Source organism: Sphaerodactylus townsendi, linkage group LG02, assembly GCF_021028975.2.
Source record: "Sphaerodactylus townsendi isolate TG3544 linkage group LG02, MPM_Stown_v2.3, whole genome shotgun sequence".
In the NCBI taxonomy this organism is placed as follows: domain Eukaryota; kingdom Metazoa; phylum Chordata; class Lepidosauria; order Squamata; family Sphaerodactylidae; genus Sphaerodactylus; species Sphaerodactylus townsendi.
This window is the reverse complement of record NC_059426.1, coordinates 161,479,715-161,493,691: the sequence shown is the minus strand read 5'-3', so window position 1 is coordinate 161,493,691 and position 13,977 is coordinate 161,479,715. Positions and strand designations below refer to the sequence as shown.

The 13,977-nt window shown below is 41.4% G+C and overlaps 1 protein-coding gene across 1 annotated transcript in view; it reads right to left on the bottom strand.

Annotated features, from left to right (window-relative positions):
• PPP2R5C (protein phosphatase 2 regulatory subunit B'gamma) overlaps positions 1-13,977 on the bottom strand; it is a 41,455-nt gene that overhangs the window by 24,845 nt on the left and 2,633 nt on the right. The window contains exons 2-3 of the mRNA XM_048484635.1: positions 13,559-13,624; positions 4,413-4,572 (exon numbers count right to left, since the gene is read on the bottom strand). Coding sequence (XP_048340592.1) covers positions 4,413-4,572; positions 13,559-13,624 — 226 coding nt within the window. The remainder of the gene's footprint in view (positions 1-4,412; positions 4,573-13,558; positions 13,625-13,977) is intronic.

Sequence of the window (13,977 nt, the reverse complement as noted above, 5' to 3'; positions counted from 1 at the left end):
GGATTATCAGGACAAGACAGGAATTTCAAGAGATTTTCTAGATATGCAGAAAAATATGGCACTGCACGTTTACCAAAAGACGTTACCTTAAACACCAGCCTGGCTAGGACTAGATAATAAGCTAATTCCTAAAGAAGCTAAGGAACTGTGGTTGAAGGGGAAGAATCTACTTATTGACCACTCCAGAGAATTGGATTCTGGACTTGGTCTCAGATGAAGATTCTGCCATTCTCTTCCTCACTTCATATATATATACTAACTGTACTCTGTAACTTCACCGCTGAGTATCTACCATGAAGACAGCAACAGAGGCTACAATATCTTGGAGGAGGAGATTTGGGTCAGATGGAGAAGATTTCCTAATTGTCTCTCCCCTACTTACATACTCCAGCAATTCTTCACAAGCTCTTAGCTCACTTTAGTGCAAATCTGACAGGAATTTCAAGAGATTTTCTAGATATGCAGAAAAATATGGCACTGCACGTTTACCAAAAGACGTTACCTTAAACACCAGCCTGGCTAGGACTAGATACACTCGAAAGCAGCTAAGAATCAGTTAAAGGGGAAGAATCTACTTATTGACACCCAGAGAACTTATTCTGGAGACTTGGGTCTCAGATGAAGATTCCCACATTCTCTCTCACTTCATATATACTCAACTGTACCTGGTACTTCACCGCTGAGTATCTACCATGAAGACAGCAACAGAGGCTACAATATCTTGGAGGAGGAGATTTGGGTCAGATGGAGAAGATTTCCTAATTGTCTCTCCCCTACTTACATACTCCAGCAATTCTTCACAAGCTCTTAGCTCACTTTAGTGCAAATCTGTTCTCCTGCTCATGTCATAGGGGAACACTTCTGTCTTGTAAAAGCGAGCAATTCTCAAGTATAGGATCTGCACAAACTCTATAACAGAGATTTCACAAAGTAGCAAGCACCTGTGTAGGTCAGCACAGAGGGGAGGCAAATTGCAGTACGTGCTGTAGGTTTTGGACAAATGGCTACCCGTACAGCCATATAAAATTCAAGCAGAGGCAAAAGACAAGACGGCAGAAACTATATGTCGTCCAGATTTAATCTTGTAAATTCAGCATGAAGCAATCAACCTACAACAAAATCCAAGCACTCGCTTATCCAAAATACTTTGCCATATTTCAAAAATGTAGGATCTTCCACCAAACTACAGAGACTTGTAAAACTGGATTCCTCTGCAACTCACTTTCCACCACTCTTGCCCACTGCCCTTATAAGGCTGAAATCACATGCACATTATAAGACCTTCCTGCATGGCCAATGCGGGAATCAATACGAGAGCATTTAAAATAATCTCTTTAAAAAAACAAATAAATAAAACTTGGAGAGGAACTGAAAAATGTTAAGGGGCATGCATGAATTTGATCATAGACTAACAGCAAACCTGGCACAATGGCAAACAATTTCACTTTCAAAAATATGCATACACAATTTTTTTCCTGTGATGGTGCAGATTAAAATTTACACAATCCCAATATGTACTTGAAGAAAACTTTGGGCATTTTCAGAAACCTGAAATGGGCGAAATCAGAAAGATGGGCTATGCCTGGATACAAACTATATAGGAAAGATATAGGACTTATAAGAGTTGGAAAGACTGGCAGAGACAGTATGAAGTCCAATGAGCTACAAAATGTAAGCAAAACTGATTCCCCCTACAAAGATGCTAATTAGTGCCAGACTTGAAGGATAATATTGGGGATACATGTTGTGCACTTGATCAAAGGTGACATATCTCGATATCAAGGAAATAAGGCAGGTAACCAGTAAAAGAAACTTGTGTAATACTGCGTGACTTCAACTACCCTCATAGTGACCGTGTTAATGAATGATGAGGTCATGAAAGAGTAATAAAATGTGGAGATATTAAAAATACTTGTGCCTTCCAGCAGCCATCCTAGGAACTAGTCCGGGGGAATGCTCAAGACCTAGTGTGAGTTATGAAGTATAGTTGCACCAATTAGGAACAAGTAACCACAGGGCTATTTTGTTCAGCATTCATATGTGAATGCAAGGCTATCAGAAAGGTCCAACATGATGTTTAATTTCAGAACAAGACACGTGTCTAAAAGATGAGGAAAGGGATAAAATCTCTTCAGGATGCTAACAAGCTATTTAAGTCCAAATAAACAGAATCTAATAGAATAGATATTTCAGATTAGGAAAAACACCATCAAGTTTAAGAGGATGCCCATATCATTAACAAGCAACGCCCATGTAATCACAAAATGCAAGAATGTTCCCTTTACAGCTGAGGTGAACAAGGAGCAACACAATATCTCTCACAGTAAACGTAAGTTGATAAGGTGGGGAAATGAGAATGTGTGGAGCGTATTGCTAAAAGATCGGTGGACTCAAATCTGGAGAACTGGGTTCTATTCTCACTCCTCCACATGAGTGGACTCTTAACTGGTGAACTGAAGACTGCGGGTGACCTTGAGCTACCCGCAGTTCTCTCGAAACTTTCTCAGCCCCACCTACCTCACAAGGTGTCTGTTGTGGGGTGGGGGAGGAGGAAGGGAAGGAATTCGTAAACCACTTTTGAGACTCCTTACAGGAGAGAAAAATCCAAACTCTTCTTTTCCTTCATAAGTAATATGATTTTTAAAAAATACATCAGAAGCAGGAAACTGGCCAGAAAAACCCTGGATCCTTTGGTCAACAAAGATGTGAAAGAACTACTAAAAGGAAACGGGAGATAGCATATTGTGGAGAGTGTTCAGGAGTTACCTATGACAAAGCAGAAGTGTTTGGTTGCTGTGTAAAAAATGTGCAGCGGCTGATCTGTTGCAAAGCTGCTGTTTTCAAGCAGATTAAGCAGGGTGATCATTCATCCAAGGGCTTTTAAGGCTCGTGGATGAGAGAGTGCACCTGTCCAATAAAAATACGCATGCTGTCACTGAAATCAGCCTTCAATCCAGTAGTGAGGGAATTACAGACAAGTTTCATCTGTTCCTGGTAGATTGATTGAAACTTTAATTAAGCATAAAATTATTAAGCATGTGGAGGAAAACGCCCTAAAGAAGAAGAATCGACATGGCTTTTGTAAAGGAAAGTCCCATTTCACCGACTTCTGGACTTCAAGCGGGTCAACAAATGTGTGGACAAGGACGATCCAGTAAGCAGTACGTACAGAGAATTTAAAAGCTGTAGCACAGTCCTTCATCAAAGGCCACTCGTGGATTAGAAACTGATTAAGCAACTCAAAGTAGATACTAGGATTAAATGCACAATTATTACAGTGAAGGAAAGTAGGTAAGTATAGGGAATTCTACAGAGACGAGTGCTTCTAATTTGTTTATAACTTATCTGGAGTGCAAGTAAGGAACAAGGTGACAAATGAAATCTGATGCAAGTATAAAGGAATGCACACTGGAGAAAAAAAATGCAACTTAAAATATAAACTGAATTGGGGCCTGAAGTGATAGTAACTGACCAGGAAAGTGTTCTTAATGAGGGAGATAGCTCAATTAAAATGTAAACCTGTATTGTAATGCATTAGTGTGTGTGTGTATAAACTGTAACTTAAAACTAATAATCTGATGTATTTAATAACAATTTCACTTATCTTAAACATTACAATTTGCCACTAACTGTCCAGAATTTGTGAAAAATAATGATGTCTGTGGCAAACACAAGACCTGCTTTAAAAAGCCAGACCCCTGAGATAAGCAACACTTAGACTACAATCAAGTGAGTACACACCACAAGCACAGATGGAGCATTTGCACTGTAGGATACAAGCTGGCTTGTGGTCATATCTTTGTCTCCTACAGGTGAAAGCAAGACCTGATCATGTGTTCAATTTTCTGGATGGTAGCTGACTTTGTTGTGGCCCCTCAGTTTCTTTCCAAAATGGCCTTCAGCCTCACCAAAAAAGAAAACTTGTATAGTCGATTCAGCAGAAGATATTCCCACAAGCATGATGCTTGTTCAATAGGAACCCCCTCCACAAAAATTCAGAGTTAATATCTGCCCCAGCATGATGGGACAATGCAAGTAAATGCACCAACGTAGTCAGGTGTTCATAGCTAAGGACCACAAGATAAGCTATATTTACAGCGAGTCTCCAGTTTCTTTGCCAACCGCTTCAAGGATCCCTGAGCACTGCTTGAATTGCCGTTTTCAAGAAATGTCCAGCTCTGCAATGTACTCCTCTTAGGCAACACAAAAGTGCTTCTGCCTTTCTCCTCCTAAATGAGCCTTCTAGAAATCTTCCAAAGGATACATTGATATCCTGCCCTTCCTCCACAACAGAATACAAGGTGATTGATGTACACAGGGTTCCCAGGAAGTCTCCCATCCAGGCAGTGACCAGACCCACACCTAGGATCATACGCCCTCCAATCATAAATGCTTCCGTGACAAAGTCTTACCTTTTAAAGCTGGCAGTTTTTGGAGTTCTCTGCTACTGGTAATACTAAACCTAGAAGAACTCTGCCGTTTTTCTTTCTTCGCTGCAGTCTGCGGTTGAGGTACTTTGATTTTAGATAATTGTGTGGCAGGTGGAACGCTGTTTGACTTTTTGCTGGCAAGCTGTTAAAAAACAAATAAAAAGCATAATCAGGTTTCTTAAAGAGAACAAGGATGTAATTTCAGCACACCGAGGTTCATGGTCAAGCTTTTGGGGGGGGGGGGGAGTTTGAGGGAGTTATCTGCATAACGTTACGCATTTGATTATCCACAAAAGTTTCAAAGTTAAATATTATCAAATAACGATCAAATGTTTTAAAGAACTAGCATTATTAGAGCAAATGAGACAATTTATTCAACAGGTTCCATACTTGCAGAAACTAATTAGGTATCGGCTATTGTGAAACAACGCAATGAAATATGTAAACAATTGAAGGGAACTGTATCTTTTAGCAATGTTCAGTGGAAATTCTAAAAAAAAAGTAAACAGCTTCTTTGGCTTTTATCCTAGAACACCAGAGTTTCCCATACCAAGAAAGAAAGAGTCACAGATGATGCCAGACGGTGATCATTGCCACCACTGACAGCTTGCATTCCTGTGTGGAGATGCCTGCAGTCATACTGGGGGCAGATGAAGGTTTGGCTCAACTGCTGCTGGCTAGGAGGAAAGGGGTCTTCACCTTGAGACAACATGATGAATTTTTAGTAAAGGAAAGTTGCCACCTACATAGTGATATTCTCAGTTTTAAGGAATACTTAACGTCATCTAATTAAGTTTAACAAGCAATGTGCCTTGGCGAGCTGACAGATCAGTTGACTAAAGCGCCAACTCAACACTATACGCTTAAACTTTTATTCAGAAACCTATAAGGGGAAACTGAACAATGATTGACAACAGGAAAACCCTGCACTCTACTATATTTGCATATTGACATGCAGAAAGTAAACACTCCTAAGTAATATATCAATATTTGTTGTTCATTAAGCCAAGTTTTTTTAATTTGTTTAAAGTTTTTTAAAAATTGGCTTTCTTTCCCAAAGCTTTGATTGGCGAAATCATTACAAATAAATCTTATACAAGTGTTAATTAACTACTGAAGGCTGCTTCCAATGGTTTGTTTGCTATTCATATTTTTTAAAACAACAAAGAAACAGATGAATTTCCTGCCGGTGTATTTAACATTTTACAACCTGACAATCATAAGATGCATGAACTTTGGGAAAAGGGAAACATCAGCTGAGTGAAGTAGTAAGAGTTTATTGCTCAAATCCTCACGTGAGAAACAAACTGATATCTGAGCTGGTTCTGGTGGGTTTTCTGGGCTGTGTGGCCGTGGTCTGGTGGATCTTGTTCCTAACGTTTCGCCTGCATCTGTGGCTGGCATCTTCAGAGCCAGCCTGGAAAATCCACCAGAACCAGTTGAATCCGGCCATGAAAGCCTTTGACAATACATTGATATCTGAGCCTTCTTCTTAGAAACAGAATATATTTTATGCCCAGTGGCTATGTCAATTCCACAGTGCATCTCGGTACCTATAGTTGTGTTCTGGACACCTGCTATTTGCTTTGCTAGCTGAAGACCTGCAGCAAACCATGAAACCAGGCTCTACAAATGAAGAGATCAGCTTAGGAATATTCATTTCCCAGTTCCAGAGACCAACTAGGACTTCAACAGGAGTGACAGCCATGTCAATGGGAAAGCTCCCTAAAGGCCATCAGGGAACCATCCAGAAACAATTTTACTTGCCAGCAATTGAAAAATGATTTTACAAATATTCCACTTCAATATTACAACATTCTCTGCTTTTCAAATGTCACACTCTGACAGAAAGCTATTCAGGGAACCACTGAGTTGTGTATTATTCCCTGTTTTATTTTGATTTCTCACACACACTCTAAGAAGGCCAAAGACCATTTCCAGAAGGGAATCTTTTGAAAACTACATTAATTGTTTGGACTACTCCAATGCGCGACCTCAAGCAATACCAGTAAATATATTCCTTCAACATGAAATCTTATAGCTATGCAATACAGAATTTATCACAAAGCCTGATTTCCAATATATTTTTCAAGGTCCCAACTGTCTGGATACATCATTTAATGTCTAGACCCATCATTTAATCTAACTGAAATATACTATTTTGCAACTGTCAACTGTGTATACAATAATTAAAATGAGTTGAATATACCTGGTAAAGTTATTCACTGCTTACATAATTACGATCCTGTAATTTTTTGTTTTTTTCTCACTTTTCAATAATAAATTGAGTTACTGTATTGTCAAAGGCTTTCACAGCCAGAATCACTAAGGCCATGGTGGCGAACCTGTGGCACTCCAGATGTTCATGGCCTACAATTCCCATCAGCCCCTGCCAGCATGGACAATTGGCATGCTGGCAGGGGCTGATGGGAATTGTAGGCCATGAACATCTGAAGTGCCATATGTTCGCCACCACTGTACTAAGGTGTTGCGAGTTCTCTGGGTTGTATGGCTGTGTTCCAGTAGCAACTGGAACATGGCCATACAACCTGGTGTCATAAAGAAATTTCTAAGCACCATGGTGACCTTGTGCCTGGGATTTCTCAAGCTATGCCACACAGAGGGCATGTTTTCACAGCACAATATCAGGAAAACAGAATTCTGAGCACAGATAAAAGGGGCCTTGTAGTACATTCACAGAAAATGATGCATGATATAATCAAGTTGGGATTTTTTGCACAGTGCTTGTCACTGTGCTAATTCCAGTGTCTACTACCTTTATGTAATTTTCAGTTAAGTTGTCCTGAAACACAGTGAGCAAAGCAATGCACAATTACAGCTACTTTCTAAAGGTGCAAGAATGGCACTACAAAGTCAATCTTAAGCAGCAAACAGATTAAATGGCTAAGAAGATCCATCAACTATGAGTTTTGTACAATTCCCACCAGTCTGTTGTCTCCAGCAAGCTAGAAACTGCAGCCCATTCTCGACTACTGAAAAATCTATACTGACACAGATAAATGAAGCCACTAACCAAGCTGTGCAAGGACAGCAATTCCTATATCCACAGCAACTGGGAAAATTTCTACAACAATTGCAGAAATCCTGGACAAGTGTCCCTCTGGTTCACAGTTCCATCTCTTCATGCAACACACATGCATGACAGTTGGATTTGCAGCTTGCATAACATTCTGTAAAAGAAGCCATTGGAATTTATCATGTCCTTGCTGCAGATGTTTCACATTAAAAAAAAATTCCACCCTTCCTCACATTTCCCTACAAGTACATCTGTACATTCATCTAAAGTTCAGTTTTCCATTTGCCAGGCAGCTGAAGAAGCCTTCTTTTCTTATATATTTCACAGATGCTATCTTAGAACAACCTAGCAGAACATCAGACAAAAAAAAGAGAACCTTCTATAACGACAGGAACCAACTGCTGAGGGTGTTTGGGGGCAACCAAAGCAGGCAGTTTTCCATTCCTCCATAACGGACATATTATCCATCAAAACATATTTCAGTTCCAGGCTTTTTGCTCCCAGTTCTTGATGCTAATGTGAAAATGTAACTTGACCACTGTCCCCAATCACAATGAAAAATCATTTCATAACTTAAATTGGTCCTATGAAAAGAAGTGAATTCAGAAGATGATAGCTCTTCTCAATGCCTGATGACAGACAATTCTAATCAACAACCTCCTGGTCTCTATCCACCAGAAACATTCAGAAGGGCTTGCCTGCGTTCCAAAGACCGATTCCAAACTAGACTGTCCATTGCTGCTGCCAATAATGACAGCAGCTCACGATCAAGCCTGTATGCTAACTTGAGAGCAAAATAAAGAAAATAAAATGTTTGCCTCAGCCAAAGCTCAGAAACCTTGGCACTTAGAACTGACAGTCCTGCTGAAGTATCATACCATAATGGTATTTTATGCACACAGAAGGCTATGTGAAGCCCCAACTGCAGTTACATAAGAGCTAATGCAACTCTGGTAACCAGGATCTCCAGCTGGAAGCAGAAAAGATTTCTGCAGACAAATTTAACAGAGGACTAAGATAGGATGAAAGCTGCATGGCTATTGCCAAAAGCAGTGGCCAAATCTCCCTCCGCTTGCTCTCCCAGTTACGTCATATGTACAAAACATGCTTCTATGCTGCAATAAGCACAAAACCAATGTTTCTATGCTGCAAGATTCCCCACCATCACTTTACTATTTTGGTAGCAGCCACTTAGGTGGAAAGTTGGCAGCAAGAAGTCACTGAGGAGGCGATGATTCATGAGTGTCATTTTGTAGGTAGTCTCACAACTCCTGCATCTGTGACAGGGGGACACTATCTAGGTGATTTGAGATACATTCCCAAGCCAATGTAACTGCTTAAAATAACAAATTGATGCTGCTAGAAAGATATATGTAACCAGCCGGCTATATGTATCCATTGCCATCTGCGCACTGTTTCCCTGATCTCTACTTTATGGCTTCACACGCTTTGTAGACAACTAGGCTTCCTCTAGTACCTCTGTCCCATGGGAACTGTATTATATCTGTTATCTTGTAGGGCAGGAAGCCAGGTGGCTTTCTCTTCCTAATCTGCCTTCAACCTTGGTGCCTCAGCTCCAGAGACTGTTTTTTTCAGAACCTCTTGGGAAAATGGGAGGGGGACTTTCAATGGGGATAAAGGGGACTGTGAATGCCAGCTTCATTAGAACTGGCTTTGTCAAGTATGGCGCTCTGATGCCTTTTCAATAAACGCTGCTGATCAATATTTCAGAGTCCACTTGTTGGCTTAAGGTTGCAAGACCTAACACTCTGCTTCCAGCCTATCAGAATACAAATGCTGCCCCAGCTATGAATTAATTCTCTTTTAGACTTCAGAGAGGTCCCTTTGTGGGCAAGCTGTTAGAAATACATATCTACTAATGTTTTCAGATCTTCAGAGAAAGAGATGTAAAAAAGAAGGATATCAGCATAAATGAAAATACAGTGCTAAGGTTTATATAGGTTTCTATAAATAACAAAGTATTTGGGGATGCTTCTGCTGCGTTCTCCATGTTCTTTGAACAAAGGACAATCTCTAATTGTCACAATCTGGCATTTTTTACAAGCACTTGGGGGAAAAATACAACATATGCTAGTACATTTTCAGACACAGAGGTCTAACAGAATACTTTCAAAATTAGTCAGAAGTATCCAAGACTGCATTTGGGGATGTGGAACGGAGTCTTAGCCAGAGAAGACTGGATCACAAAACTGGGCCACCCCTTGTACTGCTTATCTAATCCTAAAGCAATCTCGATTCTTGGCATGCTCCAGACATTACAAGTATCGAATGGATAGGTCAGCTGCTACTGCTTATCTGAAGACCGACCTGACATTAAGGAGGTTGACTGAAGTCAGCTTGTGCTCCATTTATTTGTTTCTATGTTGCCTCAAAAATGCATGTGTTGGTAGTTACAACTCCACTGAGTGGTTCTCAACCTTCCTAATGACGCGACCCTTTAATACAGTTCCTCATGTTGTGGTGACCCCCAAGACTAACATTTATCCATTTTACAGATGGAGAACACTGATGCAGAGTCTCTTAGGTGATCCCTGTGAAAGGGTCGTTCGACCCCCAAAGGGGTTGTGAGCCACAGGTTGAGAACCGCTGGTCTAGGGAGCATTCAAATGCACTCACTGTATAAGCCCAGTGTACCCCATCCACTGGAGTAGATATTGTATGTAAAATAAAATCTTCCCATAATTTAATATGATTTATTTGCCGCCTGTCACTGTCAACAGGCTCAGGGCAGCTCACAACTTTATAAAATCAACCATAACTTTGTATACCATGCCTCCCACTATCTCTGCGCCATAACTAATAGGTGAGAATTTGGGGAACAGTCTACAAAACAGAAGACATATAGCCCCATCCAAACCTGAAGGCGGTGGAACGTGGTGCCAGTGTAGTGCCACACCGTCACCTCCTACAGGGCTTTCCCGCAGCGTGGGGAGTTCAGAAAAGCCCCAAAACATCAGCACCGCTTCTGGGAATGCCCCCCAGAGGGCATCTGAGCGGGACACCACTGCAGCCTAGACTTCTGGGTTTTGTGGCATTGGGGCTATAGGTTGTGTGGCATCTGCCCCCTCCGCTGGGTAAGTGCCCCAGGGGCCAACGAACTGGTGCAAGGCCGTGCCGTTCCCTACAGCCCTTTCATGCCCCCCCTCCCCCCCCCCCTGGATAGGGCTCGAAAAATAAAGGGAAAGAGGCAGGGAAAGGAAAGCCAGTTATGTTGGAAACACATTGCTACCCTCAACTGTAGCTCTGTTTCATAGGCCCAGCAAAACTGAAGCAAGTTCCACAGGGGCTAGGTTACATTTGAAAGAGCGTTTTACTAGGCCGGAGCCAGGATTTGTTATGTGAAAAAAAAAACTGCTAGTATCTTGATGAATTATTTTCAATTCTACTTCCCACAGAACAGATTGATATATAAATCCTGGTTAAAAAAATGTCTGACTGAATATTAAATCTGTACCTGCACCCATTTCTCATATCACCATAACAATTAAAGTCCTGAAATAGACGCCTGTTAAGATGCCTGTGCTTTTTTGCATCTAAATAACATCTGTTGTAGGTGGCAACCACAGCATACATTCAGTCCATAATTCTGTCAAGTTCTCTCACCCAATCCTAACTCACAAATAGCAGAGTTTTTATCTCCACTGCTCCTCCTCCTCCACTTTGTAGTTCAAGGAAAGTATAACAAACAAGTTGTGCTGCTCTTTTTAGAGTTTTCTTGAAAGAAAACACTGCAAAGGCAAGCTGTCCATACACTTATTCTGTGAAAACTATTATACACAGGGAAATATACCGGTTTCTATGATACCTGAAGTAACTTTTCCCTTTCCATGAAATGTTGACAGGCATACAATATACAAATAACATGGTCTCTGATTTGCATAGCAGAGGGGGAAAAAACCCACGTACTCCCCAGCACCTGGAGTTGGCTGAAGTACCTGTGAATTCAAAACTCAGCTTGTTTGTATAGCATTTCATAGAATCATAGAGTTGGAAGAGACCACAAGGGCCATCAAGTCAAACCCCCTGCCTTGCAGGAACACATAATCAAAGCTCTCCCAACATATGATCATCTAGCCTCTGTTTGAAAACCTCCAATGAAGGAGACTCCACCACTCTCTGAGACAGTGGATTCCACTATCGAACAGCCCTGATAGTTGGAAAGTTCATCCTAATGTTTGGGTGGAATCTTTTTCCCTGCACCTTAAATCCATTACTCCGTATCCTAGTCTCCGAGGCAGCAGAAAACAAGCCCTCTTCGACATGACATCTCTTCAAATGTTTAAGCATAGCTATCATGTCCCCCCTTAACCTTTGCTTCTCCAGACTAAACATCCCCAGCTCCCTAAGTCTCTCTTCCTAGAGAATGGATTCCAGACCTTTTATCATTTTGGCTGCCCTCCTCTGAACACGTTCCAGCTTGTCAATATTCTTCTTAAATTGCAGTGCCAGAACTGAACACAGTACTCTAGGTGAGGTCTGACCAATGCAGAATAGAGTGGTACAATTAGACACTATACTCTTATTGATGAATCCCAAAATTGCATTGGCTTTCTTGGCTGGCATATCACACTGCTGACTCATATAAGCTGTTGCTGTAACAGTAAATTTGGAAGTATCTTGAGATAGAAAAGTATGTTTATAGCTCAGGAGCAACTGACTGCACTTTAAGCCAAGCCACTGGCAAAGAAGAAACAAAGTACAGCTGACATGTACAGCTACATCAAAACGCCATCATAATATCAATACATTCATGGACAAGCTGGACCCTACAGAACACATGAAGTTGTATTGTAGTGACAGTCAGATTTCTACTCATGACCAGCAGTACTCTCAAGGGCTTAGGCTGAGGAAGATCTTTCTTAACACATGGTACCAGAGATCCTTTTAACTGGAAATGGTGGGGATCGAACCATGGACCATGAGAACGCATATATGCAGCTTCAGTGGGGCAGAAAGGGACAGGAAGAAATTTCTGCCAACTGCCCTAGCTCCAACACTCACAAGTGGCTATTCAGGAAGCTGTCACTTCCTTCTACCTTTCTATGAGTTTGTTCTATCTGCAGGCCTATAAGCTACGGAAATGTATTTTCTTCACATGAAACATATTGAAGTCCAAATAATACAAAAACAATCTTCATTTTGCCACGTATAAATGAATCGAATCACACTTTTTTGATTCATTAAGTGCTCCAAACACATTGCCTCAATTACCCCTGTTGGTCAGACAAAGATTTTATTGAACTCTGAACATTTGATATTACCACACATTCCAAACTAAGGGCTTTAAGCAATGCAGTTATATGCAGTTATTCCAGTCCAAACCCATTAATGTCTGTGGCCTTAAGAGTGAAATGGCTCTGTATCTGATTGCATGATAGTTTGCAAGTTGCTAGTGATTTTTTAAAAAGCAGGAGGACCGGGGGGGGGGGGGGGGGGGGGGGGGTAAAAAGCCAGAGGAACATATGTTGGAGCACCTAATCTTTCAAATGCTATAGTACAGTGGTGGCGAACCTTTTCGAGACCGAGTGCCCAAACTGCCACCCAAAACCCACTTATTTATTGCAAAGTGCCAACATGGCAATTTAATCTGAATACTGAGGTTTTAGTTTTTAAAAAAAGGTTGGCTCAGAGGCATGCGTTACTCGGGAGCAAGCTTGGTGGTTGTCGGTGGCTTTGCTTTGAAGAAACCGTGCAACTCTCCCAACGGGTGAATCACGACCCTAGGAGGGTTTACTCAGAAGCAAGCCCCATTGCCAGCAACTGAGCTTATCCCAGGTAAAGGATTGCACTTTAGTTCTTCGCATGAAAATCTGTGGGGTTTAACAGCACTTAACAGGGTTACCTACACTGCTTCCCCAAAATTAGGTCTTAGGTTTAATGCTAATAATCGAGCCCAGTGGCCAAGACCAGCCTAGATATGTGGGGGGTGGGGGTGACTCTGTTTGTGCGTGCCCACAGAGAGGGCTCTGAGTGCCACCTCTGGCACCCGTGCCATAGGTTCTTCACCACTGCTATAGTACGTCAGTATAAAAATGTTTGAAGAAAAACAAGATGTTTGAGCAACAATTACCTCAATGTCCAGGTTATCTTGCACATCCTTGCTACTCTTCCCACTTTTGCCTGCTTTTGGAGGTTCCTGAAACGTATAATCACATGCAAGTTTCACATTCAAGTAGGAATAGAAGCAATTTTAGTTACAGAGCCCCTTATTTAAGCTTACCAAGATCTGAATGCTGTTACATTATGCTTTATCTGCTCTTAGCAACCAGAATAGCTATAAAACGAAGGAAGCACGCAATAGTTTTAGAATAGCAAAAGAAAGAACAAAAAAAGGAAGACTACAATGTGATGCATTAAGGCTGCACCAACTGGCCATGCTGGCAGGGGCTGATGGGAATTGTAGTCCATGAACATCTGGAGAGCCGCAGGTTGCCGACTCCTGCTGGCCTACTGTGATCACAACCCACCTTTTGCTTTCACAGCTGAGCT